At 35.9% G+C, this 24,812-nt stretch overlaps 1 protein-coding gene across 1 annotated transcript; it reads right to left on the reverse strand.

Annotated features, from left to right (window-relative positions):
* Positions 1 to 21,816: 21,816 nt before the first annotated feature.
* On the reverse strand, positions 21,817 to 22,509 carry LOC120181103. The gene is made up of 2 exons (XM_039186311.1): positions 22,223 to 22,509; positions 21,817 to 22,143 (listed from the first exon to the last, which is right to left on the reverse strand). The coding sequence occupies exons 1-2, from the start codon at positions 22,419 to 22,421 to the stop codon at positions 21,920 to 21,922; spliced, it is 423 nt and encodes a 140-aa protein (XP_039042242.1). The 5' UTR covers positions 22,422 to 22,509; the 3' UTR covers positions 21,817 to 21,919.
* Between the last annotated feature and the right edge of the window lie 2,303 nt (positions 22,510 to 24,812).

The raw sequence follows: 24,812 nt of genomic DNA on the forward strand, positions 1-24,812 counted from the left end.
TAATATTTTTTTCAAAAAATAAATTTCAAAATCATCAAATTGTGACATGTGTCACTTACCAAGGGAAATTAACACCGTTGATGGCCCGAACACCTAAAATGGTAACATTTGTAACGTTAGGGATCTGGATAGATAAAGAAATAGTTTACACACATATTCAAGAATTGAGGTATTGTTTAAGAACTTATTTTAATATTATACCTATATTTAATGGATTGTTTATGGATATATTTAATTTATTTGATGGGGTTTGGAAAGGAGATTTGAAAGTCAAACAACAATTAAATACCGGGGCCAAGAAGAAGCATTCCAAGCAACCTAAATGTGAAAGATGGGCATTTGGTCAAGTCTGATTCCATATTATGGTTGAGATTCTTTTAAAAAAATTTAAGATATACTCAAATTATATGGGAAAATATTAATTTCGATCAAAATTAGATTTAAAATTAAAAAAAAAACATCTGACTCAATATAAGCAGATATAATTACAAAATAATATTTTAAATATTTATAAAACTGTCAACATATATATATATATATATATATATATATATATAGAGGGTTTTGGTCCCGTTTCATTTCTCCCTACATAATCTCATTTGCCACTCCTCCATTTATTCGCTCATTTTATTTGTTATTCTTTTGTTTTTCATTTTCATTTTTTTCATTTTCTTTTATCGTTCTTCATTTTCTCCTTATTCTAAAGAATTTTTTTTTTTTTTTCATCTTCGTCAGCAATAAGCGTTTTCGCATGTCTCTTATCTTATTTTTGTATTGAATATTTTGTAAGGGTTTTAAAATTAGAATGAAGATTCAAATATTTTATGTAATATTTATGAATTAATTTTTTTGGTTATTTTTTTCTGTTTTGAGATTTTTTTTAAAAAAAAAATCTCAAATTTTTTTATAGATTAACTTAGTTTTTCAGTTTTTTTTTTACTTCAGGTTCAATTTTACGTTTGTTTGTTTGGTTAGTAAGAAAGTTGACAGTTCAATTTTACGTTTTCTTATACGTTATCCTAATTTTTATTTTTCAGTGAAAACTAGTGGATTAAAAATAAATAAAATCATAAATTTTGACAAAAAATCGTTATAAATGTTTGTTGAAATGTTAAATATTTGATGAAATTTTTAGGGTAAATTGGTATTTCAACTGTCACTTTTGTTTCATCTTGGTCATCTAATTTTTTTTTTGTTTTAAAAGCATATTTAACATTACATTTTTTGTTTCATTTTGGTCACTCACCATTAAAAACTTAACAGTGATATTGATATGTAATTATAAGGTAATGTCATGTCATCATTGAAGTTTGTTTAAAATATCATGTCAACAATGCTGTTAATTTTTTAACAGTAGGTTACTAAATTGAAACCAAATTATAATATTAAGTATAATTTTAGAAAAAATAATAGTTGAATGACCAAACTAGAATAGGGTACTAAACATGTAGTTTACCCAGTTTTTATTTTTATTTTTATTGTTTTTATGATTCATTTAATTTAACAAAATTGATTTTTTACTAAAGTATGGGAAATAAAGAAAATTCAACTAATTGTGATTTCTTTTATACTAATCAAATGTTTAATGCTCTAATTTTGTTTTTCATTTAATTCATTGAACCGAAAATTCAAATACTAATTCATATTTATTTGCATTCTTTTCTAATTTAACACTGACATGTACCCAACAAACTGATTCCTTTTTACGTTATCAAGAGACAAAAATTATACAACAATTGGAAGTACATGCCTTGTGCCTTTTAGGATATATCTATAGATGTAAAAGAAATGCACATGTACAAATTTAAACTATCTACACTCAAGAATTTATTAAACTATTTAAGTGGTTAAAAGAAATGTTATCTTTTTAGAAATTTAGGTTTGAGTAGTTATGTTTGTATGTTATAACATTCTCAATATCTAAAAATTCTAAACATATACTACCTTATAATCATCATAAATTAAAATTTAAAAATTCAACTTATAATATAAAATCTTATATCCATCCTTAGTTATTACCCACCAGACACAAGACATTAACGTCATTACTTTCATTCATAAAAAAAAAAAATCCTTCAAATAGGCCTCTTCCCAGAAATCTCCATAATCATCAAAAACAAGTTTTCTATAACATAGACGTTAGTAGAATTGAAATGCTTCTGATCAGTGACGGATGTATGTAAAATTCAGGCAGACACGTATTTATCTTGAAATTCAAATTTCTTTATGATAGTTTATTTTGTTGAAAGTGTCCACCTTGAAATTTTATTTATAACATCTTATACGATTTTTTTTTATTAATAATACATATTATTCATCGTGAAATATTTCTAGATCCAACGATGCTTCTTATGTCTAGTGCATATAGAACTTATTCGAAATCACAACAATATAGTAATGGTAATTTTGATGTTAAGAATTTGGAGTGACCGTTCACATTAATAACAATAAAAGGATTAAAATACACCAATAATATACAAGGACTAAATCGCATACTGGTCGTAGTATAGGGATTTAAGTATGCATTTGACCTATTTATCTTTACAATATTTACATACTTAATAAAGCATGTCTTGTATTTTGGATTGTGCATTAGCAGATTCAGAAATATTTTTCAGAGTAAGTACACATATATTAATAACATAAAAAAATTTAAATGGACGGGTACACATAAAATTTTGGGTGGGTACTATCTATAAAATAAATAACTAATCGAAGAAAAATTAAATTTCAAGGTAAAAACAAAAAATTTCAAGGTGAACACCATAAAAAACATAAATAACTTAAAAAAAAATTAGATTACAAGATTTGAACGTGTCCACCCTCACTAAACTAAACTGTGGTTATACCTTAGGGTTAGGGTAGGCGTGGAAGTGACTGAATTCATGAGAATTTAATGAGAATATACTTTTTAATAGTAATTAATAGTAGTTTAATATTTTAAAAATAATTAAAACTAATACTTTTTTTCCGAATAAGTAGGATAAATGTATGTTTACTTGAGAGTGTCTAGGTAAGACATATCTTTGCAGATGTGATAATAAATTCGATCAAAATTTATATAATTTATTTATTGAGATCAAGGTGAATGAAAAAACATTGGTAAAATTATTACAATTTACGAATTAGGGTTCTGAAGTTTTAGGGTTCTATGGTTTTGCGCATGAACGTGGATTCGTTGTCGTCGTCGTGGCGGACGTGGGGGGCTGATCAAAGTCTCGTGGGTCGGCAGGGAACTGTCCAGGGGTCGCATCAACCGATTGACGAGGGGAGGAGCGCTGTTTGGGAACCAAGAAGTTAGGGTTTCGGGTGATGTTATCATGCAGATTGCTGAATGGGGTTGATGGCTCAGGGGTTTCGTCTGAAGCTGAAGTGAATGGTAACTACCAGGTTCCGGTTGGTGGCCAGATGGCGGTGAAAACAGGGCCAGGTTCAGAGGCTTGTAAATCGAGATCCGACGCAGCAACCTTAATGGGTGATCGTGGTGCCGAGCGTCGACCTTTTCCGACGTTGACTGAAGATAATGCGGGTTTGCAAGAAGGAGATGTACTGGTAGATAGGAGTGGAGACTATCCAGTTATTCAGTTCTCAAACCCAGTTCACGACTCGATTGATCAGCGGATGAAGATAACAATTATTGTGAGGTTGTTAGGAAAGTGGATTGGTTATCATGCTTTGTGGAACAAGATTAATAGTCTTTGGCAGCCGCAAGGTAGATTTCAACTAGTTGACTTGGATAACGACTACTATTTGGTTCGTTTTGAGGTGGAGGATGACTACATGAAGGTGTTAACAGAGGGTCCATAGGTGGTGTTTGCGAGTTACCCAACAGTTCAACCATGGAGTCGATTGTTTCATACGGATGAGGCTCATCCTGCTTAGGTAATTGTTTGGATTATACTGCCGGGTCTCCCCTACTGGTACTATAGTGGGGCATTATTTCAAATTATTGTTGTGGAAATTGGTAAGGTTATCAAGATAGATTATAATATGAATGCTGGTGAGCGTGGTAAATTTGATAGGCCTGCTGTAGCAGTTGACTTAACGAAACCCTTATTACCTTGTTTGGGGATAGATGGCTTTGTGTAAAAGATAGAGTATGAGGGGATACAGAATATATGCTTTATGTATGGAGTCTATGGATATTCGAAGGATAGCTGCAATTTGGATCCGAAGGATCAGGCAGCGTCGGTGGCGGCTACTTCTTTGGGTGATCAAAATGTCGGTGCAATCCAGGAGAAAAGGGAAGCCATATATGGTCCTTGGACAATAGAATCTGGACGTAAGAGGAGACCCCAAAAGGGGAAAGATGGGAGCTCGGACATTTCTAAGACAGCTGGTCAGGTTAGAAAATCTAGGTTCGATCTTCTAGATTATTTACCGCAAGGTGGCAACGATGAAAATGTGAATTCAGATGGGGGCGGGTGACTAGTGTTAATGTAGTTGAGACCCATGCAATTGCGAAAGCTCATGGAAAGCAACCGCTATGGGAGATGGAGAATCATGTTGTGAGTCGGTGGAAAGTTCGGGGGCACGTACTCAAGAATTGCTGGGTTCATCAAAGCTGCAACCAAAAAGTTCTCGACTGAGGAAGCCTTTAAGTGACATTACGAACCAGGGGATTGACAATAAAGGGAGTGCTAGCTTTAATGTTTTTCCTTCAGTTTTTGGAAGTGGCGCTGATTTTCATTTCGCTTTACCAACGAATCGATCTGGGAATCACGTGGCGGTGAGAATAAATGAAGATACTGGTTGAAAGCGTGTTGGAATTAGAGAGAGAGTGGTTTTGTCTAGATTGAGCATGGTGTCGGAAGGTAAAGAAGTGAGTCAGAAAAGACTCCAGATTAAGAAAAGTAGACAATATAAAGCCCCAGGGCGACCTTTATTGGAGGAGTGGGTTCATTTGGTGACTAATAAAATCGACAAGACGAATAGTGCCCATTCTTTTCCCAAGGATGTTTCGTTGGCAACGGAAAATGCTGATCTGATTGTGGTTGTAAGTGGTGGAGATCTCCCAGGTCTGACTGCGAGGTCGACTGGTTGTGTTTAAACCAACCTTCTCTCCTATCTTTATAATGTTTAGCTCGTTATTTGGAATTGTCAGGGAGTGTCTAGCCCTCTTTTCATAGATGTTTTTTCATTTCTTATGTCGCGGTTCATCATTCCTTGGTTACTTTGCTTGAAACGAGGATAAGTGATCGCAAGGATGAGGCATGATTGGTTCGTTGGGTTTGCCTAATTCCTTCTTGTATGAAATAACCGAGTACGAGTAATTTCCCTATAACCAGATTAGTGAGAATGCGAATAAAGCGGAAAATAATACCCGAAATTGATAACGGAGTTCAGCCAATTGTGCTTACGTCTCCGGGCTTCTGCAGATCTTTACTAAGAGAAAATTTACAGGTGTTACACAACACACTTGAGAGAAAACTAGAAGATTTTGGGATGATTTTGAAGCTAAATGAGCTAGGGTATTTATAGTTGAAACTTAGGGACTAATCTTTGTAAATACCCTAAAGTTCAATGATTCAATTTTGTAATTAACCCTATTACAAAATATTAAAAAAATAAGCAGCCCCCACTTGATTTTGGAAGCAGCCGCCGGCTACTTTTGGCCTTCTTTGACCAACAATCTCCCACTTGAAGATTGATTTCAATATGTCTTCACACCTCGATCGATGCAGCATCATTTCTAGTCTTGTTATTCTAGCATGTCAACTGAAGAACACAACTTCAGTTTGTCCGTGGTCACCGTCTTTGTTAACATATCTGCCGGATTTGAGCTCCACTGATCTTTTCAAGTTTCAAAATCCCATTCCAGAAAAGACCGGATAAAATGATATCTCAATTGTATGTGTTTCGTCCTGGAATGAAAAGATGGATTCTTTGCTAGATGGATAGCACTTTGGCTGTCGCAATACAAGACATTGTTTTCTTGTTTCTTGCCTAACTCTTCCAAGAAACTTTGGAGCCAAACCATCTCCTTGCTGGCTTCCGTAACAGCGACATATTCTGCTTCAGTTGTGGAGAGAGCAACTATCTTCTGTAGTTGAGAAACCCAACTCACTACTGTTCCTCCTAGAGTATAGACATACTTGTAGTGCTTCTGATGTCGACATTTCCAGCTAAGTCAGCATCTACATAGCCTGTCAATATCGTATCTCCACCTTTGAAACAAAGTGCTTTGTTTGTGGTACCCCGCAGATATCTGAGGATCCATTTGACTGCTTCCCAGTGTATCTTGCCCGGATTATTCATGTACCTGCTAACAGCTCCCACTGCATGAGCAATATCTGGTCTGGTACAAACCATGGCATACATCAGACTTCCAATTGCTGAGGCATACGGCACCTTCACCATGTGTGCACGTTCTTCCTCCGTCTTTGGTGATTGGTCTTTGGAGAGTCTGAAATAAATACCTAAAGGTGTACTTACTGGTTTAGCATCTTGCATGTTGAACCTGGAGAGTACTTTGTTGATGTACTCAGCCTGTGATAACATCAAAGTCCCCGACTTTGTGTCTCTTTTGATCCTCATCCCAAGAATCTGCTTTGCAGCGCCCAGATCCTTCATAGCAAACTGCTTCGATAATTTTTGCTTCAAGTTTATAATCTCTTGCATATCTGAGCCTGCAACGAGCATGTCATCAACGTACAATAATAAAATAATGAAGCTGTTGTCGAACCTCTTGATGTAGCAACAATGATCTGCTTGGCACTGGTAAAACCATTGCTACTCATGAAACTATCAAACTTCTTGTACCACTGTCTAGGAGCTTGTTTTAAACCATACAAGCTCTTCTTCAACCTGCATACCAGGTTTTTCTTCTACCTCTATGAAGCCTTATGGTTGCCTCATATAGATTTCTTCCTCCAAATCACCATGAAGGAAAGCTGTCTTTATATCTAACTGCTCAAGATGTAAATTCTGCAGCTACAATTTTCAACACCAGTCTGATTGTAGACAGTTACTACTGGAGAGAAAATTTCATTGTAGTCAATACATTCTTTTTGCTGAAAACCTTTGACTACCAATCTTGCTTTGTAGCGTTTGCTCCCCCATCGTGCTCTTCTTGATCCTGTAAATCCACTTGTTATGGAGCGCTCTCTTGCCTTGTGGTAATTCAGCTACTTCCCACGTCTGATTTGACATAAGCGAGTCCATCTCATCTTTCATTGAAGACTCCCACTTGACTGAATCCTCCACTTGCATTGCTTCATCATAGCACTCTGGTTCACCATTGTCAGTCAGCAACAGTAGTGCAAAGAAGGCGAATACCGTTGGGTTGGTTTAGGAATTCTGGAGGAGCGTCTCAGTTCTGGTGTGCCTGGTCTTCCTCTTGAACTGCTTTAGGACTGATCTGAACATCATTTCCAGAAATCTCCTCGAACTCAGCAAATTCCTTTGTTTTAGCTTCGGTATTACTTGATTCTGCGGTTGACCTGTCTTTGTACATCACATTTTCATTGAAAATGACATCTTTTCTTCTGATGATTTCGATTTTCGTAGTCCCAAAAACCGGTAACCGAACTCATTACCACCGTAACCAATAAAGACGCATTTGTTGGACTTGGGGATCAAGTTTACTTATTTCAGCAGAGTTTATGTGTACATAAGAAATACAACCAAACACTCTTAAGTGTGAAAGGTTTATTTCTTTCTTGCTCCAAGCTTCCTCTGGTATTCCGCCATCCAAAGGAACTGAGGGTCCACAGTTGATCAGGTAAGCTGTAGTGTTGATAGCTTCAGCCCATAGAAATTTGGGCAATCCGACATGTATCCTCATGCTTCTGGCACGTTCATTTAGAGTTCTGTTCATGCGCTCTGCTACGCCATTCTGCTGCGATGTTATGGGAACTGTTGTCTCTATCTTGATCCCATTGTTTGCGCAGAAATCTCTGAATCTACTGTCTCTGTACTCTCCCCCATTGTCAGACCTCAACCGCTTGACTTTCAAACCAGTCTCATTTTCGACCATGGCCTTCCATTTTCTGAAGGTATCAAAGACTTCTGATTTCTTCTTCAGAAAATAAACCCACACCTTCCTTGTTGAATCATCGATGAAGGTGACATAATATAGTGAGCCTGTAAGAGATGGAACTGGGGATGATCCCCATACATCAGTATGAACCAACTCTAACCTTTCTGCCTTGGGTGTCTTGCCAATCTTTGCAAAACTGACTTTATTTTGTTTGCCAAAGATGCAATCCTCGCATAGTCCGACATCTACATTCTTTAGATCCGGCATCTTCCCTTTTGACAGAAGTATCTTCATTCCTTTCTCGCTCATATGGCCAAGCCTTTGGTGCCATAGGTTTGATTTTCCATCAGCATCTGCTACTGCAATGATATTCTCTAAATTTGAGGTTATATAGAGAGTACCAGTCTTCTTACCACGAGCAATGACGAGGCTCCTTTGGTAATCTTCCATCACAGCCTGAAAAGGTTGTACATATCCTTCTCCATCAAGCTGTCCAACAGAAATCAGATTTCTTTGAAGCCAGGAATATGTCTCACTCCTGTCAGCTTCCAGGTGGTCTGGTTTGGCAGCTTTAGTCGGATATCTCCTTTTCCGACGATCTTCAAGGTTTCATCATCAACAAGATGAACCTTCCCAAAATCACTATTGACATAGTTCTCCATGATTTCTTGGCATGGCGTGGAGTGGAAAGATGCCCCTGAATCCAAAATCCATGATTCAATCGGACTGTTGACGCTTAAAATCATGGCATCACCTGTCTCATCCGTCATGTTGGCAGATTCCTGTGCGCCGGTATTTCTTCGGTGCTCAGGTAATCTCTTTTGAAGTGGCCCTTCTTGCCGCAATTATAACAGGTAAAATCTTTATTTCCTGTTCTTGATTTTCCCCTTCTGGATTTCGATCTGCCACGATTTGAATTTCTTTCTGAGTTCTCCCTCTAGACTCCGTGTGCAAGGCTGAGGAGGTTGATGCTTCACCCGTGCTCGGCAATCTCTTTGAAGTGGCCCTTCTTGCCGCAATTATAACAGGTAAAATCTTTATTTCCTGTTCTTGATTTTCCCCTTCTGGATTTCGATCTGCCACGATTTGAATTTCTTTCTGAAGTTCTCCCTCTAGACTCCGTGTGCAAGGCTGAGGAGGTTGATGCTTCACCCGATTCTCTCCGTCGAATTTCTTCGCTCAGTACCAGATCCCGAACATCGTCGAATTTTAATTTGCTGTTTCCCGACGAACTGCTGACTGCTGTAACAGTAGCATTCCAATGTCTGGTAAAGATAAGAGAATTAAAGCTCGAACTTCATCAAATTCAATTTCCACTGAACTCAACTGGGTTGTGATTGTGTTGAGTTCATTTAGGTGTTTGTGCCACCGATGCCCCTTCCATCACCCCAAATTGAATAATCGCCTCATCAATGAACTTTGTTTGAGGCCGATGGCTTCTCATACATACTGGAGAGAGCCGTCATAAGACCCGCCGTGGTCTTTTCCTTTGCTATGTTGAAGCAACATTGCGGGATAACGTCAGTCGATAACTCCGAGGGCTTGTCTGATAAGAGCCCAGTCTTCATTCTTCATGCCCTCTGGTTGCTTTCCTGAAAGAGGTTGATATAGATTTTTCTGGTACATAAATCTTCAATCTGCATCTTCCAAAAGCCAAAGTCCGCACCATCGAACTTTTCAATTTTCACCTTCCCTTCGTCTGCAGCCATCGCTCCCACTCGAATCTGGCTTCGTTTGGATCGTTTCTGACAATTTCTGCGAACCGCCATGTATTAGAACACCTCCGTCGAAAAACTCGTATCGCCGACCGAATTTCACCGAAATTGACAAAATTCACAACCAAAAGCTCTGATTACCAGTTGTTAGGAAATAAACTGAGTACGAGTAATTTCCCTATAACCAGATTAGTGAGAATGCAAAATAAAAGCGGGAAAATAATACCCGAAATTGATAACGGAGTTCAACCAATTGTGCTTACGTCTCCGGGCTGCTGCAGATCTTTTACTAAGAGAAAATTTACAGGTGTTTACACACACACTTGAGAGAGAACTAGAAGATTTTGGGATGATTTTGAAGCTAAATGAGCTAGGGTATTTATAGTTGAAACTTAGGGACTAATATTTGTAAATACCCTAAAGTTCAATGATTCAATTTTGTAATTAACCCTATTACAAAATATTAGAAAAATTAACAGCCCCCACTTGATTTTGGAAGCAGTCGCCGGCTGCTTTTGGCCTTCTTTGACCAACACTTCTGAGTATATGCGCGTGGTTTTAGTGGGGTCTTTGGCTTTTATAGAGGCCAGATATTAGTGTTGAGGTTTTGAGTGCCTCTAATCGCCAGGTATTATGGTTTTCATGCAAGCTTTTTCCAAGATAATTGGGAGATAGTGGGAGCGGATGTCTGTTACTTTGTTAAAGAATGTTTCCGAGAGGGAAGTGTTCCTGAGGATATAAATTGCACTCTCATTGTGTTAATTCCGAAGCGGAAAATTTTACTCATTTTCGGCCAATTAGCTTATGTAGGATGATTTATAAGCTGATTACTAAGATAATTGTCAACTGCTTGAAGACGCTCCTTTGGCTTTGGGTTTCGGAGACTAAAACTAGTTTTGTTCAGAGACGAAGCATCTCGGATAATATTGTGATTGCACAGGAGGTGATTCACTCGATGGATGATGAACAAAATTGATTTAGAAAAAAGGTATGATCGTTTAGAGTGGCATTTATCAGCGATACTCTAATTGATTTGAATACGCCCAATACGTTGAGAAACTTGATCATGAATTATGTTTCTTCGTCAACAACGCAGGTTTTATGGAATTGGGGCGAACTGTTAGCTTTAAACCATCTCGGGGCATCCGACAGGGAAACCCCCTTTCTCCGTATTTATTTGTTTTGTGTATGGAGCGGTTGGGACATGCAATTCAAGAAGCGATTGAGGCGAGGATTTGGAAGCCGATCCGTTTATTTAAAAATGGCCCTGCGTTGTCTCATTTATTTTTTTGCAGATGATCTAAGGTCTTTTCGCGGTGGCATCTACTTCTCAGCTTGAAGTTATTTCACAAATCCTTACATCTTTTTGTATGGATTCGGGTCATAGTGTTAGTCGGGCCAAAACGATCATTTGCTTCTCACGGAATGTGGATACTAATTTAAGGGATGTAATTAGCAATGGGTTCCAATTTACTCAAGTGAGTGATATGGGACGTTATTTGGGAGTTCCGTTACTTCATAACCGGGTTACTTCAGCTACTTATGGATACCTCTTGCAGAAGATTAAAAACCGTCTTACTGGATGGAGAGCTCGTCACTTATCGTTTGCGGACAGAATTATTTTAGTGAAGTCCGTCACCGCCAAGACAGACTTCACAGGAAGGTTTGCGATTAGATAGAGCGAGTGATTCGTAACTTTATTTGGGGTGGTACACCGAAGAAAAGGGGTATGCATCTAGTAAGATGGGATGATCTATGTCAATATGTAGAGCAGGGTGGTATCGATTTAAAGAGAACTAAGGCTCAAAATAAGGCGTTCTTAATGAAAATGGCCTTCAACTTTATTAAAGAAGAGCAGCGTTTATGGGCAAGAGTTCTTCGATCGAAGTATAAGGTTCGTGAAAGTATCCCGGAAAGCATCAATCGCGTAGTCTGTTCTAGATTTTGGCTTGGGATGGTTACGGTGTGGAACGATGTTAAAATGAATGTGGTTTGGAACCATCCGAGTGCGACTTCTATTGATTTCTGGTACGACAATTGGCTTGGGGAATTGGGACTGCAGGTTAACCACCTGTAGCCGAATGTGTGCTTGCTAGAGAGGGGGATCATGGTTTATGTGAACGGGAATGGGAAGTGGATGTGGGATTGGCTTATATGGCGGCTGTCGGATACGGGTTGCTTGACCTTGCAAGCATCACGTCCCCCGCTAATCACTAGTGGCCCGGGTTTGATAGGATGGCAACCGAACAAGAGGTGACATTTCTCAGTTGGTTATAAGAACTTCAATGGTAGAAAAATAAGAGGAATAAATTTCACTAAGACGAATCAACTTCTTTTTGTTAAAAGATGCAAAACCATCATTCGGGCATAAGCAAGATACATATAACAATAAAAAAATTACATAGCGTTAACGCGACTATTCAAATGAAAAAATGAACTTATTAACATATCTTAGACAATAACAACAATTATCTCAGAATTTAAAATCAACCCAATATTTTTAATAATTCCAAACAAAACACAAACTCATTATCAATATCAAATAATAATTTTAAAAATATTGAAACATTGAAAACTCAAAGATTACAATAAGTAAATTTAATTAAATTTACCTTGATGATAGAATGTGATTTGATTCGATTCATCTTTCCCTTTGAGAATTGTTAAAAATTTAATAATGTTCTATCAAATGATAAAGATTGTGGGTTAGGGTCCATAGAGAAAAGAAAATTTTGGAAAAAGGATGGGTGAATATCGTTAATTAAAAACTTGGGAAGGGTTTCTTTTTAAAAAAAATTATTATTAAATATTTTATTAAAAAAAGTAGTGTTAAAGTGGGATAGAATTAAATTTTAAAAAGTAAAATATATGGAAAAGGTGACTATTGATTTTTTGCGTGGGAAAAATAATTTTAACTTTTTTTTAAAAGAGAGAGCCATTTTTTTAAAGAGTGTCAAAAATTTCTTAAAAGGGGTGCATTTTTTTATTTTTATATCATATATACTAAATTTATATAGATTTGTTTTTGGAAATTAATTGACACCCCTCAATATACTGTTGCTCCGCCCATGATATTTACTAATAAATATTATTTATTTTAATAATAAAAAATGTAGAGTACATAAATGTTTCATTGATTATAAGACGTTATTTTGTTAAGTCATCGACTATTGAAAGTTATAAAATAATCACTCGATTATTTATATGTTTTCAACTCATCATTTTCTGTTAAAAACTGGTTGATTGAAATATAATAAAATCACATTTTAGTTATGTCTATTGACATCATAATTATATTTAAGCACTGACTCGATAATATAATATAAACAGAGAGTTAATCAATAAAAAGTAATTCACACAGTTGTAATATCAAATTTTATTATATTTTAGTGAATAAATTAACGTCAAACTCAAACGATATATTTTACCCTAATAAAAAATAATATTATTAGTATAATATTACTTTCATTGATTTTATGGAAATTGTAATAATTGCTTTTAAATAACCAATCGCTAAGGAAATATTTTTGAGGAAGAGGAAGACATCTATATTCTTGTAGAGTATCGAAAGTGGGGTCCGTATTCCGAAATCTAACTTGTCTTATGGAGTGATCACCTCACGCGTGGTTTTCGCATTTGGTACAAGCAACAGCTTCCCTCCTGAGGGGAGGTTCTGATGTGAGGCAGCCTTATTTTAAGGTTAAGAAAACGTACAACCTATAATGTTAAAAAAATTAGGTTGTGTATAATTTAAAATTTTATAAAAAATATAATATTTTTGTAAAAAAATTATTATAAAAAAGTTAATATTTTAAGTTTTGCATAACATAAAATATTATAATTTTTTAATTTTTTAAATTATATATTTTATTAATCTTAAATTATATTTTTATTAATTTTAAATTAAATTATCGTCTCATAAAATTCCATCACGAGAGGTGTGCAAATGTGAATTTTATGGGAAAGGAAAGTATACTGGATGATAGTAATGATTGGTGGAGAATAATGATTGGTGGAGAATAGAGATAGAATGGGGCAGAATGAGTGGATTAGTCACTCTTTAAAATTTTTAAATCTTTTTATATTTTAGAACTTTTTTAATATTTTTTAATCTATAATATATTTTCTTCTTTTAAAATTTTAAATATTCACAATATTTTAAAAATTTATAAATTTAATCTCTTTAATATAAAATTTGTGTTCATCCTAGTTGAAGAGAAACATCCTGAACAAGGAAACATAATTTGTGGCACTAGCAAGACGGAGATGTTGACATGGGGCATACCTCTATCCTGTTGGATGAAGGCTAACGTGTTGCGGAAGACGGCTATCGGATAGAGCAAAATCGTAACTGATAATTTGAGAAAATAAAAAATAAAGATAAAGAAAACACAAAATTTACGTGGAAAACCCCTAAATAATATAGGGTAAAGACCACGGGCAACGGTAGAAGAATTTCACTATGAGAAAATAGGAATTACAACTTCTCTCTATCTACCAAAGAGAAAATAATGATAATTCTCTCTTGATAAAAAAAAACAACTCTCAAGAAACTCTCTAAATTCTCTAGTATTGGAAGAAAGCTAGAATGCTTTGGGATGGTTTTGAAGCTAAATGAGCTAGGGTATTTATAGTTGAAGCTTAAGGACTAATTTGTAAATACCTAAATTACAATGACTAAAATATACAATTATACCATTGCTAATTTTCAACATAAGCCAACCTTTTTTGACATCAAATTTCGGTGGATTTTTAAATTCCACCTTTCGGTGGATTTGCTAATTTTCAACAATCTCCCACTTGAATATTTGATTGGAACAATCATATCTTCACACCATTCTTTCTACCTTGTACCTTCATGTTTCTTACGTCTCTGACAGGCCACAAGAGGATCGACACCAGGTAAATTTATCAACGTTGATCGCTTTCGTCATGAAATCTGCTATGTTGTCTTTCGTATGGATCTTCTGCATATCTACCGTCACTTCTTCCACCTTTTCATAAATGAAATGGTACTGAACTCGTATGTGCTTTGTCCTTGAATGAAATGATGGATTCCTTGTTAAATGCAAGGCGCTTTGACTGTCATAAAACAAAGAGACATACTCTTGATTGTGCCCAAGCTCTCCAATAACATCTTCAACCAGATTGCTTCTTTACTGGCTTGTGTAGCTGCTACATATTATGCCTCTGTTGTAGATGTAGCCATAACTGACTGCAATTTTGAAACCTAGCTTACAGCTACACCAGCAACTTTGAACACATATCTTGTAGTAGATTTGCTTTTATTCAAATCCTCTGCATAGTCAGAATCGACATACCCTTTTATAAGTAAGTTTGATCCTCCGTAATATAATGCAATATTTGAGGTCCCTTTGATGTATCTCAGGATCCTCTTTACTGTATTCCAATGCTCTTTGCCTGGATTCGCCATGTACCGACTAACCACTCCCACTGCTTGTGCAATGTCTGGTCTTGTGCATATCATAGTTAACATTAAAGTTCCCACTGCTGATGAATACGGTACTCGAGACATCTCCATCATCTCTTCTTCACTGCTAGGACTCATACTGGAGGATAATTTGAAGTTAATAGGAAGATGGGTAGAAATTGGCTTACAATCTTGCATGTTGAATTGTGACAAGATCTTCTTCAAGTAATTCTTTTGTGAAAGCCAAATCTTCCTATTACTTCTGTCTCGGTGAATTTGCATCCCTAGAATCTTGTTTGATGATCCCAAGTCCTTCATTTCAAATTTTCTAGCCAGTTGTGCCTTCAATTCTTCAATATGATCTTTGTTGGGTCCTGCAACCAACATGTCATCCACATACAACAACAATATAACAAAATCGTTATCACCAGACCTCTTGAAATAAGCACAAGGGTCTGTATTAAGTCTGTTGTATCCAAGGCACATAATGAAGGAATCAAATCTCTTATATCAACACCTCGGCGCCTTTTTAGACCGTACAGAGATTTGTTCAACCTGCAAACCAAGTTCTTCTTTTCTTTTTCTTCAAAACCTTCAGGCTGGAACATGTAAATTTCTTCTTCAATATTTTCATGAAGAAAAGTTGTTTTAACATCTAGTTGCTCTAGATGTAAGTTCAATGTAGCACACATTGCTAAGACTACTAAAACTGTTGTTAGTCGAACCACAGGAGAAAAAATTTCATTAAAATCAATACATTCTTTTTGAGCATATCCTTTTACCACCAGTCTTGCACGACACCTCTCCACTTGATTGTCACCATTTCGCTTGATTTTGAAGACCATTTGTTACCAATTGGCTTTCTTCCTTGTGGTAGTGGCACAAGGTCACATGTATTATTTTTATGAAGGGCTTCGATTTCTTGTTACATCGCCATCATCCATAGTGAATCATCTGAGCTGTTTATTGCCTCCTGGTATGTTGATGGCTCACCGTCCTCTTTTAAAAGGCAGTATGCAACATTTCCTTCTATAAAATAATTTGAGTACCAATTGGGACGTCTTCTCACACGATATGATTGATGAGTTGTTGGAGCTTCAGAACTCTCTGGTTCTTGTCCATCATGTGCTGGTTCTGCTTCAGAAGAATCTCCTTGTTCAACCTCCTTGTCCACATGTATCTGTGTAGTCTCTGACTTTTCAACGTTATCATCGTCTTCTTTTCTTTGTAGTTTATCTTCTATAAAGATAACATCCATGCTAATGATCACTTTGCGGAAAGTGGGATCCCACAAGCGATACCCTTTTACTCCATCAGCATATCCCAATAATTTGCATTTCCTGAATTTTTGATCCAGCTTTGAGATTTCTTGGGAGTTATACATCACGTACATAATACTTCCAAATACATGGAGGTTTGAATAATCAGCTGGTTTACCAGTCCACATCTCCATTGGTGTCTTCAGTTCTATTGCAGTTGATGGAGCTCGATTCACCAAATAACAAGCGGTATTGATTGCTTCTGCCCAGAATGATTTTTCTAGGCCTGCATCCCTCAACATTGCTCTTGTTCTTTCTAATAAGGTTCTGTTCATTCGCTCTGCCACTTCATTTTGTTAAGGAGTGTTCGCTACTGTGAACTGTCTTTTGATGCATTATTTCCTACAAAAGCCATCAAATTCTTCACTTGTGTATTCTCCTCCATTATCTCTGTTCTGAAACACTTGATATTATTTCCAGAATCAAGTTCCACCCGCGCTTTGAAGTTTTTGAAAGTGGAAAACACATCTGACTTCTTCTTAATAGGGTATACACAACATCTCCTGAGTAGTCATCAATAAATGAGACAAAGTATTTTACTCCGCCTAGGGATGTAATTGGTGCTTGCCATACGTTAGAATGAACCAATTCTTGAACACTTTTTCCTCTAGAATTTGACGTGTTGAATTTCAACCGGTGCTGCTTACTTGTTAAGCAATGCTCACACAAAGTAAGTGATACCTTTGTTAAGCCTGGAAGTAGCTTTTGCTCCACAAGGACTTTCATTCCTTGTTCTGACATGTGTCCAAGTTTCTGATGCCATAGCATTGCAGAATCTGAACTACATGAGGCAACAGAAGCTTCTGCTTCTAGCAAAGTCTCTCCCTTCAGCATGTAAAAGTTTGCAGCCATCTTTTTGCCTTTCAGCACCACAAACGCTCCATGGAACACCTTCATGATTTCTTTCTGTGTTTCAAGCTTGCTTGCATTATTATCCAACAATCCGTAGGATAATAAATTTTTCTTCAGGCCTTTCACGTGTCGCACATCTCGAACAACTTTGATTGTTCAATCATACATCTTCAATTTGATGGTTCCCACACCAACGATCTCTAAGGCATGATCATTGCAACTATACACAGATCCTCCTGAGACAGGTTCATAATGATGGAACCATTCTCTTCTTGAAATCATGTGATATGTTGCTCCCGAATCAATGAGCCATATATCTGCAAATATTTTTCTGCCTTCCACGGTGGTTGACGCTTCACAGCATAGAGCATCTCCATCATCTGAAGTGTTTGTGGTATTGCCTTGTGGATTGGATTTTTTATTTAGACTCCAACAATCCTTCTTCAAGTGACCATTCTTTCCATAGTTGTAGCACTTTAAATTCTTCTTGCTTCTCGACTTTGATCTACCATATTTGTGACTGCTGCTTTGGGCACGTTCCGTTGATCTCCCTCTCATCGTTGTCAACGTTTCTGCTTGTTGCAAATTTACTTGTCTATCTTCCTTGTTCTTGCGCCAATTTTCTTCTTGTAGAACAGCAGCTGCAACATCATCGAAGACTAGACTGGTGACATTACTGTTTGTCAAGTTGATGATGAGTTGATTATACGAATCAGGTAGACTTTAAAGTAGAAGTTCAACACGTTCTTGTTCTCCTATTGTACATCTTAGGGATGTAAGCTGAGAAAATAAAATGTTCAGCGTGTTTAAGTGCTCCGTCACTGAAGTAGATTCTGGCATCTGGATAGTGTACAATTTCTTCTTAAGGAAAATTTTATTGTGCAACGATGTGGCCTCGTACAATTTGGTGAGATAATCTCATATCCCCTTAGCTGTCTTCTTCTCCTCGATGCTTGACAATATTTCATCTGCTAACGCTAGATAAAAGTTTGTCATAGCATTCTCGTCCATTTCGATCAATTTGTTGTCATCTATGAAATCTACCAGCCTTTCACTGATAGCTGCTAGACATCCATCTTTCCTCAGGATAGCCTTCATCTTCAATTTTCACAATGAGAAATTTCTCCCATTGAATTTTTCAATATCAGATTTTGTTTCTATAGCTTCTATTTCGGATAGCTCCTGACTATTTCACTATCGTGAATAGTTCTCTGGAACCTTCAAAGAATGAGTAATACCTTCTTACTTTCTTATGTTGGAGGATCCACCTTTTGGTGGTAACCACAAAGACAATAAGTAGATATTACACACTCTAATCTGGCTCGGATACCAATTGTTGCGGAAGACGACTATCGGATATAACAAAATCGCAACTGATAATTTGATAAAATAAAAAATAAAGATAAAGAAGACACAAAATTTACGTAGAAAACCCCTAAATAATATAGGGTAAAAACCACGGGAAACGATAGAAGAATTTCACTATGAGAAAATATGAATTACAACTTCTCTCTATCTACCAAGGAGAAAACAATGATAATTCTCTCTTGATAAAAAGGAGAAAACAACTCTCAAGAAATTATCTAAATTCTCTAGTATTGGAAGAAAGCTAGAATGCTTTGGGATGATTTTGAAATTAAATGAGCTATGGTATTTATAGTTGAAGTTCAAGGACTAATTTGTAAATACCCTAAATTATAATGACTAAAATATACAATTATACCATTGCAAATTTTCAACATAAGCCAACCCTTTTTGACATCAAAATTTCATTGGATTTTTTTAATTCCACCTTTCGGTGGATTTGCTAATTTTCAACACAACGTTGATGCGATAAGCAAGGACCATGCAATTAGAAGTTTCTTCAAAATAACTTTGGGATTGGATCTTTGGAATGACAAAGAGCTTAGCTGTCTGTCCGGTGGTGATAACTGAACTGCGTTGCAGATGGTAAGATGAGACGTTAGTACTGATAGGACAATTAAAATAAGAAATTATAGAAAAAGAATTTGTGTGTTATGTAGAACCACTACTTTATATGTAATTTTCTTTTCGACTCGTGTAATTGCTGCACTAGATGATGTCCTCCCGAAGTTAATATAATATATTTAAATTTTTATATATTCGAAATGTGGACTGGACAACGGTGATGTTGCTAGTCTTTCTACCGGGACTTGAAAAGAATAAAGCTTTTGAAAAGTGAGAGAGAAAAAGAAGAAAAATGATTTCCTCATGAATTTTAAAAGTTCGAAAAACCTTGGTACTTATAGGCAAGAGCCACTAGCAAAAAACGACATTCAGACCTAAATCACCTGGACGAACACAAGGATAAGCAAACTAAGCAGGACGCACCCCAAGCAACAAACAAAAACAAACCCAATAGCTCCATCAACTTTTTGACAAACAACTGAACCCAGCATAGCGACAACACAACGACCGCACTGAACGCCAATCAACAACATAACCAAAATGGACATCAACACATCACGACCTTAACTTGAGTTAAAAATCACTAGTAGAAAGCTAGCACCAGGCCTTGAAAAAATCAGGCTTAGCCAGCCCTTGACCTGCCAAACAACTGTCATCAAAGAACCATCCGAAGCACACTTGAAAAGAACAGACTCAATCAAATTAACCTTCTCATCGATTTCAGCCAATATATCTAAAAAATTCATCGGACGATTCAGAGGGCGAGAAACCCAATTCAAGGCAATAAGGGAGGTAGATTCCACCACCAAAGACCTCACATCCATAAACGCAGCCTCTAAAAACTCATCCAAAGCCACTTTAATCGCCATTAATTTTGAACCTATAGTGTTGCACTCCAAGGAATAACATTCCACCAAGGAATGTCCATCGGATTAATCCACCAGTTAAACAGATTCGTTAATTACTAATTTAGCTTTAAACGCCTTTAACCAAGTCAACGCACGCAGCTAAGCTAAGAAGATCAGATCCTTAAGAGAATTTCCCTTTCCATTAAACACACGATCATTTCGACTCAACCAAATACTCCAAAGGGCAGCCGAGATTGACACAAGCCAAATACTTTTCAGTTTCGAAGGAATTTCAGTAGGAAAACACCACTCGTAAAACCGGTCTATAGTACAAGGCTCACTCCATGGAATTCTCCACCACCAGGGTGAAAGAATCCCAGAAATGAGCTATATAAGGGCAGCTTACCAAAGGATGATCCACCTCCTGGAGACCCACACCACACCTACAACATAAGCACTCCATGTCCTCCACATCCATGCCCCGATTTTTGAGAAATACTTGGCAGGTAATCTATAAATCTTTAGCTTCAAGACAACTTTTTACCTTCGGGGGGGGGGGACAAACAACTTTCAAATTTTGTTGAACTCAAATTCCGGTGCTTCCACGTCCGCATCAACTAGTAGATTAGACAATTTTTAACTAAGAATAATCCCCCTTTGTTATGAACCCATTCCATTTTGTCGACTCTGTCCCTTGTCATGAATAAACCCGACATGGTTTGAGGCCGGCAAAAAAACCAAACTATTCCATAGCTTAATAATATATCAACTTTTATAAAAGCTAATAAACAACTCAAATAACGTCTGGATTGCAGTTGATTAAAATCTTAATATAACAACCAAAAACGTAGTTGCTAATCATAGTTGCTTTTTGATTTCTTAAGCATTTCCAACAAACTGTAGGAGCAGAGTGTTCTTTTTATCGAGGCGCTAATCATAGTTGCTGCCGTGCTGCATAAGGAAGCTTCTATTAGTCGCTAGTCGTTGGTTTCGATGTTCTGTATTGGAGTAAAACAAAATAAAACGCAGATTCCATGCCGGCCAAGAAATGAGAAATTAATAATTAGTAGTACTGTGTATCGTATTATGTGGTCCAATTAGTTTTCTTTTTCTGGACGAAATATTAAGAAAATAGTTGTTAATTCTTCCTCACGTCAAGAAGACTTAAAGCAGCAAACGTTTACTCGTGGAAAAAACAAGGGGAGAATTCACACCATTTTACATTATTCATTTAATGCGTACATGAATAAGCAGTTTTAGTCAAAGAAACAATTAAATGACCTAGGACTCTTGTTGTCTTTGAGTTCAAGCACTCGTGTTTGTTTGTCCATAGTTAAGAATAAATATTTCTTATAATTATCTCAAACTATTCAAAAAAAAAAATCTCAAACATAAGTTAATATTCAAACACAGGAACAATCTTTATGTTAAGAACATAAATTTTATTCAATATACAATTTAAATTTTCTGAGCAAGCGTATTTGACACGTTATCAAGCTATTCATCTTTGTTTTTTATATTCTCTTAGGTCACGAGTTTTAGACCTATTAAGAGTATCCCTAAGTAGGATTAGAATTAGGATTTGTCAAAAAAAATGAAAGTTTCTTTTTTTTTCTCAATAGATTAAAGTGACGACATTATAGTAGATCCTATAAACTGTTGAAATATGAATCCTTCTCTCTTTCACCACTTCTTTTAAGTACAAAAGTCTCCAAATTAAGGAAAGATTAACTTTCAGAATGTTTACATATGTACAAAGGACAAAGAACTTGCCCCTACTGTTAAAATCAAAACCTGAACTCGTAAATAAAAGAAAAGAAGACATTAATATATAATAGGAAGTTTTAAATATGGCGGGTTTTAAGGGCTTTATATTGAAGAATTCCTTTGTACAAAACCTGCCTGTTGAGAGGCATGGAATTTGACATTCCCAGGGCTTTACCCTGCAGCTTTTCCAGGTTGGCGCCATGCTTCACCTTGCTGTATTCTTTGTTTCTCCATGATGAATCCTCCATCGTATCATCTGCAAACCGAACCCTTTTCTTTGCTTGAAATTTACTACTACTTCCTACATAATATACACACAAAAGAAAGAAAGTAAACCCATAATTTATCACAAATATAAATTATTTGACATATATATTTACCACACAATTCGAATTCAATCTTCTTCAGGAAATCTGAGAGGAGATGTTTATGGAGTTGACGAGCGATAAAAACTACACTTCCTGAAACTGCGAACACTGCCACCAACCCTACTCCTACAGATCCAGTTGCTTTCATTTTTGTTTCTCTATCATCTATAAAGCTTGTTTGGAAGTATTTATAGGAGGGGAAGAATTGCATGGAGAAAGAAATCAAAGGGAAAGATCAGATGAGACATTTCTTTTGGTCACAAAAGACAATGAAAGAACGATGAAGAATGAGTCGTTGAAGCAATATGTTTTTTTTATGAGAAATTATTTCATGATCCGGCTTTTATATATAACCACAAGTTTCAAAATAATTTTTATATAACCACCCACATTTTATTTACATGTAAGAAAGAAGTAAAAATTCACCTTGTAAAAAAATGATGCGTGAATAAATGTTATTAGTTGGGAACACGAATGACGCGGTGAGCCGGGACCATCGAATAATTTATCGTTTTTTATTGTTTTCTTTTCTCTTTTTAAGAAACACTTGGCTCGTACAGTGAATTCAAATAAAAAAGTCCCTTCATTTTTCCATATTATATATTACTATTTTTTGAATTTTCTTTCACATATAAATTCTAAAATTTTGGTTTTTGTTTATTTTAGCATAACAAAAAAGACAATATTACGACTGAAAAAATTAAGGTAAACTAATTTTACAGTGTTATAAAGTTATAGAATTTATAATAAGAATAAAGAGATAAATTAAAGAAAGACAAATAATAAAATATAAGAGAAGATATATTTTTTTAATTGTTTATGTATTATAAGTTTTTTGAAGTCACTATCTATTGGCAGTGGCGGATGTTTATTGTATTGTATTGTATTGAGGGTGAAAAGTGTTGGCATTAAATTTTAAATTTATTTTAGTTAGTTATATATTTTATTGATTGTGTTTATTTTGAAATTTTTTTAGTGTCCTCTTCACAAACATAAATGTTATATTGTTAATATATATGCAGGGCCGTGGCTAGGTTTTCGGGGGCTCTGTACAAATTTTTATAAAGGGCCCCTATTTTTTAGATATATTCGATTTCGGGGCAACAATAGTGGCGTTTTATTGAAAAAACGTCGCAATAGGTCCATCTATAGTGGTGTTTATTGGAAAAACACCACTATATTTATAGTTTTTTGGGCATTTTTTGGGCCTGCACAATAATAGTGGCATTTTTTTGAAAAACCATCGCAATAGGTCCATCTATAGTGGCGTTTATTGGAAAAACGCCACTATATATATATACTTTTTGGGGGCCCTGCGCAATCGCGCAGTTTGCGCCACCCCAGCCACGCCCCTGTATATATGTGTACAACCTAACAAATATTGGGTAAAGTACACAATTGGTCTCATGACTATAAGACATTACTTTGTTAAGTCCCTTGATTATTAAAATTTACAAAACGATCCATCGATTATAAGGCTTGCTTTGTTGAGTCTATCGAGTAATAAAAGTTACAAAATGATCACTTAACTATTCATATATTTCAAATTCATCTTTTTCGTCAAAAAATTGACAGTCGTCTAAGCTGTACGTTAACTTGCTGACTGAGATATGAAGTCGTTTGAGATTTTGAGATCATATTTTCTTATATCTCAGTAAATAGATTAATGTTTGGCTCAGACAAATGTCAAACTTTTTAACAAAAAATGATGAGTTTGAAACATATGAATAGTCAGGTGAATATTTTGTAACTTTTAATAGTTGAGAGACTCAACAAAGCAACACCCTATAATCAGAGGACCATTTTGTAACTTTTAATAGTTGGGGGACTCAACAAAAAACAACCTATAATCGGGAAACCATTTATATACTTTACCCAAAAATATTTCTAGATCTGCCACTTATTATAGAGGACAAAATCATAGAAATAAAGAGGCATTTATTATAGGGAGGGTAAAAGATCAAGGTATTACCTACAGGTGTTGGTTCAAGTGACAATCAGCTTGATATCGCTTAAGGGGTCTCAAGTTCGAGTCTTTGAGTTTGCAGAAAATCCCCCTAGAAGACTCACCCACAAAATCAGGTGTGCGATGTGAGTCGGTTCGTATTAATCAGGGAAAAACTTGAAATCGAGAGGGCAGAAGGCAAAAAGAAAAAAGAAAAAAGAAAAAAGATCAAGGGTTTATGAAGATAAAAGGTTAAAGGACATTCATATTTAATAAAATTCCTAACAATCCAATTTGGATGTCATAAAATATGTCTCCTTAAAACTTTAATAGAATTTTTCACGTTAGAAACTAAAGATTGGCTCATTAAGAACCTAACAAATCCAACATACTTTGCCAAGGACTGAAAATTGCTTGGGAATTAGAAACAAGAAAATTCATCTTTGAGATTGACAGTAAGGAAGTTTGGAGTAATTTGCAGGATCCATATCACAAGGAACTTGACATAACTATATGGCACTATGTAGTAGAATTACTAAGGAAGGACTGGGACACTAACGCTAAGCACATTCATAGGGAGGGGTGCGAGAAGTCTTCATTCTCAAAATCTCCAATCTTCCTCATCATCTCGGTCAAGTCTGTCACTGCTTGGCTTGC

This window comes from Hibiscus syriacus, unplaced genomic scaffold, assembly GCF_006381635.1.
Source record: "Hibiscus syriacus cultivar Baekdansim isolate YM2019G1 unplaced genomic scaffold, ASM638163v2 tig00112508_pilon, whole genome shotgun sequence".
NCBI lineage: Eukaryota > Viridiplantae > Streptophyta > Magnoliopsida > Malvales > Malvaceae > Hibiscus > Hibiscus syriacus.

Bases quoted from the DNA above. Each gene is read 5' to 3' on its own strand.
- LOC120181103 (XM_039186311.1), bottom strand. From the start codon at position 22,421: ATGCAATTCTTCCCCTCCTATAAATACTTCCAAACAAGCTTTATAGAT. The intron at 22,144-22,222 runs GTAAATATATAT...TATATTATGTAG, and splicing joins GATTGAATTCGAATTGTGTG to GAAGTAGTAGTAAATTTCAA.